The sequence below is a fragment of the Elephantulus edwardii genome, unplaced genomic scaffold (genome assembly GCF_000299155.1).
Source record: "Elephantulus edwardii isolate Elephantulus edwardi_28Jun2011 unplaced genomic scaffold, EleEdw1.0 scaffold00086, whole genome shotgun sequence".
Taxonomy (NCBI): domain Eukaryota; kingdom Metazoa; phylum Chordata; class Mammalia; order Macroscelidea; family Macroscelididae; genus Elephantulus; species Elephantulus edwardii.
The window spans coordinates 1,960,404-1,965,452 of NW_006399836.1; the positions used below are offsets into that span (position 1 = coordinate 1,960,404).

General features: G+C 41.7%; 1 protein-coding gene across 1 annotated transcript in view; it reads right to left on the bottom strand.

The window, feature by feature from the left end:
• The window catches only part of SERHL2 (serine hydrolase-like 2), a 107,580-nt gene that overhangs the window by 101,741 nt on the left and 790 nt on the right, over window positions 1-5,049 (bottom strand). Inside the window, exon 2 of the mRNA XM_006890173.1 lies at window positions 4,642-4,739. Within this exon, the coding sequence (XP_006890235.1) occupies window positions 4,642-4,739 (98 nt within the window). The remainder of the gene's footprint in view (window positions 1-4,641; window positions 4,740-5,049) is intronic.

Genomic DNA, 5,049 nt, shown 5'->3' on the forward strand with positions numbered 1-5,049 from the left:
AAGGGATATGTGATTAGGTATTTTTGTCATGACTGGAGTCCAGAGCAAAAGGCTGCATAGTGGAGTGGACCTAGGGGAGAGTTTGTAAAACAATGAAAGAATTTTTCTTTTACTTTTCCAAGAGGATAGTATACTAGGAGGGAGGGTTGGGAGGGGAGAAAAGTGCAACAATGACTGAATGGAAATCCAAAGTTTCTGTAAATTTTCATTGAAATTAATAATAAATTTTAAAAAATGTAACATTAAAAAAATTCTTTGTGAGAATATATAATGCAAAGCCAACACATTTAACAATTTATACGTATGCTTAAAAGTCAGTGACATTAATCACATTCTACAAGTTGTGTGATAATTCTCATTCTCACCTGCCTCTTAACAATTGCTTCCACATTAACATAACTTCACTGGCCCCTAGGCTTCTATTTAAGCTTTCAAGTGGCTGGTGTCAGTTTTACTGCACTGAGGGAGCTCTGGTGGTGTAGTCTAAAGGGAATTGCTCTGTTAGACCAAAGGCCAAGCCTTTCTGGTGGTTTGGATCCATGAGGGGCTTCTTGGGAGAAAAATAGACAATCTCCTCCATTGCTATTTATAGCGTTGGAGGCTATGGAGGGTCAGCTATGAGTCAATTTAACTCCACAGCAGTGAGGTAAGTGGAGCTGAGATCACGTTTTGAAAAATCATAATGGTAACAAAGGCTGTGTAGCGGAGTGGACTTGGAGGGAGGGATTTTATAACAATTGAAGAATTTTTCTTTTACTTTTCCAAGAGAGTAGTGTACTAGGGGGGAGGGTTGGGAGGGGAGAAAAGTACAACAATGAATGAATGGAAATTCAAAGTCTCTGTAAACTTTTATAAAAATTAATTAATAGAAGATAATAAAAATCATAATGGTACAGGCATATATACTTTGCTAGTTAAACTAAACTACTATTCTATTTAAAAAAGAGTTCAAGGGTAATTTTTCGTTTACAATTTAAAATTGATCTCGGCAACAGTTTCAGGCGGTCATCCAGCCTCTGTGAATCCAGAAAGTCGGGATTCCATGAGAACCTGAAGTTCTGTTCTGCGTAAAATGGAAACCTTTTCAGTGTGTATCAGACTCTGCTGCACAAGTGATGGGCTTTTAGGTTTTCAGGGAGTGGGGAAAATTTAAGAGCTCCTCTTTCTCCTATCACTATTGCTCCCATTATTGCATCTCTGGGGTTTTTCTCTTAACGTTTTCCTTACCTTTGTTTTCAATTTCCCTCCCCTAGACTTTCTGCATCTGTGCTGACTCACTGCAAGGCAATCTGCTATCTTTCTTCATCAGAAGAGATCACAGGAAGTAAAAGAAGAATTGGGTTCAGAGTCAGAGGCTGCTTGGAAAGTCCATCTGCATTCAGGATCAAATCCTGTGCTCAGAAAAATGGGTCCAGTGTCCAGTGAATGTGGAACCATCCCTTCTCAATACTCCCGGATGCCCATTTCCTACTCACCTCATTGGCGTTTTCATCATCAAATTAGCTTATGGATTTAAAGTAGTAAATGCTAGACAGATGGAAGTAAGGTAACATACCTAGTAGTAGATTTAGATTCAAACTTTCATTTTAAAATAGATTTTATAATGTCATAAAACAAAATGTGGAGGCATATTTGAATGGAAAATCAGTTTTCTCTGCACTTTCATTCAAAGCGCCATAAAAAGTTGTGTTTTATTCTTTTTAAAAAGCTGGTACGAACAAAAACCACACCAAACAAAAAGCCAATAGATTGTATATCTCTTCCCTCATTTGGTATCAAATCTATTACAGATTTTTTTGGTAGTTTTGAGAGGTCAGCATAATTCTAAGATTAATTAAATAGAGACCTAACCAGCGGTGAAGATAATCTGAGCTGCTATTTTTACAACCTTTTTACACTTTGTAAAAGACTGATGAGAACAGGTCCAAGGGAAGGGGACCCAACCCAGAGCTGAGGGGATCATCGACCCAGTTTCAGCTTATACCAAATTAGTATGTGTGAAAATGGCTTCTGACGTCAGACCCTGTCTCCCTTCACAGGAGGGAGGAGAATCATCATCATCATCATCACGGCTGATTCCTGTGAAGACGAGGTCAGCCATACCACCTCTCTCCAACATTTTTATCCAGTTCTGTCACCAGCCATTTCTCCCTCGACACTCTTTGCTGGGTTGGATAATTTGTTGACATGGCCACACAGAACTCATAGATTTTACTCACAGTTGCAGGGTTTTCTAAGGAAACAACATTAAATTCAAGATCGAGATCAACTTGGAAGTAATAGGAACAACTCAAGACACAGGTCTTCAGCCAAGACAGCGCCCAGCGGCTTTTGCTGGGCCCTCCCTCCTGGCCTGGGCTCTGCTCTGCGTGGCAAGTGTCACAGAGCTCTTTCGCTCCTTCAGTAAGTGCCTGGGGGCCCCTCTCTCCACCAAGGAGCCTACAGCCCAAAGGCAGTCAGCTCCCTCGCTCGGTGGCTCTGTGTTTACTGCTAACTGAAAGATTGATGGTTCCAATCCACCAGCTGCTCCTCAGGAGAAAGATGGGCAGGCATTCGTCTCCTGTGACAGTTGAGTCCCAGAAACCCAGTGGTGGGTTACTTTGAGTCTGACCCAACTTGATGACAGTGGGTTTGGTTTTAGTAGGCACCTAAAGTTGATTCAGAGTCACAGCGATTTTATGGAACAGCGTAGAACTGTCCTGTAGGGTTTTCTATGCGGAACAGAGCATTTGAGAGGCTGGAATTTATGATGAGGAATGTGGCATCAGGAGTGGAGAACGACTTATCAACAACCTACATTATCTTACTTGCTGAAACTGAGGAGGGTCTGAAGCATTTGCTGCAGAGGGTCAAGGACTGTAGCCTGCAATATGGATTGATGTTCAACATCAAGAAAACAAAGATTCTCACCACTGGACCAATTGGCAGCATCATGACAGATGGAAAAAAGATTGAGATTGTTAATTTCAGTTTGCTTGGTTCCACAATCAACATTCTTGGCACCAGTGATCAGGAAAAATCAAAGATTAATTACATTAGGAGAATCAGGGACCTCTCCAGTGTGCTGAAGAGCAAGGATATCAATCTAGAGACTAAGGTGCACTTGATTTAGGCCATGGTCTTCCCAATTATTTGCCATACATCAGAGAGCTGGACAATTACTGATGATGACAGAAGAATTGATGTCTCTGAGTTATGATGCAGGAGAACAGTATTGAACATACCATGGACTGCCAAAAGAACTAATAAGTCAGTCCTGGAGAGGGTGAAAACATGCTGCTCCTTGGAGGCAAGGAATTGAGACTTCATTTTACAAACATTGGGCTTGTAGGTAGAAGGGACCAGTCTTTGGAGGAGGATATCATGCTTGGAATGATAGAGGGAAAATGCAGGAGAGGAAGACCCTGGATGAGATGGATTGACACAGTTGGGATAAAGAGGGTAGATATGTCAGAGACAGTGAGATTGGCTCAGGATAGAGCAGGGTTCAGAGCTACTGTGCACAGCCGTAGCCAACTTGATGGCACATAACAAGAACAACAACCTATAGAGGAATTGCAGAACAAGTTAATTGCTCTCCTGTACAGAACCTGTACATAGACTGAGAAATAGTCACTTGAACAGAACAGGGAAATAAATACTAAGTAGTTTAAAATCAGGAAAAGTGTACATGAGAGCTTTATTTTTTTTTATTTTTTATTTTTGCATATTTATTTAATTTGTATACTTAGCAAATAATTCAAGAAGCTGGAATATATGAAGTACACAGCATCAGGATGGGAGGAAAATTAATTAATAACCTAATTGACTAATAATCTGCAGATGATAAAATCTTGCTTGCTGAAAATTTAGAGGATTTGAAGCACTGACTGAAGATCTAAGTCGGCAGCCCTCAGTGCAGCTTATGGCTCCATAGAAAGAAAATGAAAAATCTTCTCAACTAGACCAATAAACAATATCATGAAAAATGGAGAAAAGACTTGACCTTGTTCAAGGGTTTAGTTGGTTCCTCAAGCCAACATCCATGGAAGCAGCAATCAAGAAATCAATGTATTGCATTGGGCAAATCTGCTGCAAAAATCTCTTTAAAGTGTTGAAAAGCAACCTGGAGGACTAAGGTTGTCCCCTTAAGGACTAAGGTGTGCCTGACCCAAGCCATTGCTTCATATACATGTGAAAGCTGAACAGGCAATTGTTGTTGTTGTTGTTGTTGTTGTTAGGTGCTGTTGAGTCCTGTACGACTCATAGTGACTCTATGAATAACAGACCTGATCCCTGTCCTGTGTTGCACCACCCTTATCATCCTAACCCACTTGAGTTAACACAATCACTGTTATCAACACAATCTCATGAAGGTCTTCCTCTCCTTTACAGACCATCCACTTTTCCAAGTCTGATACCTCTTTCCAAGGAATAGCCTCTCTTTTGAATTATGGAGAAGAATTTTTAATATACACTGAACTGCTGGAAGAACGAACAATTCTTTCTTAGAAAAAGCCCAGCCAAGAGGCTTCTTAACGGAGAGAATGGCATGGCTTTTGTCTCACTCACTTTGGACGTGTCAGAGACATGTCTGGATAACGACAACATCGTTGGAAAAGTAGAGTCTGAAAAGGAAGATCCTCAATGAGACTGGCTGACACTGAGGCTGCAAGAATGGGTCCAAACATCGCGATGATGGTGAAGACGGTGCAGGACCAGAGGTGGTTCAGTGTGTTGTATGGTGGGATCGCCACGTTCTATTGTCCAGGGGATCGCAGAATTAACTCAACCACACCAAACAGCAATCTACAGAAACAGACTACCAGATCTGTCTCCCGCGGCGCCTCCAAGCAGGTCTGAAACATTCACCTTTTAATAGCAGCTGAGTATTTAACTGTTGCTCCACCTGCCTTCCTATCTGGCCCCCAGCAGACCCTGCAGGCATCGGACAAGCAGGTCAGTGAGAGCTCACAGTCGGCCATCTCTGGGCTCTGCCTTGTGCCAGGCGGTGCTTCCTCCTGGCCTCCAAGCTTGGCTCTCAGACAGAGCGATTCTTTTTTTAAAAAA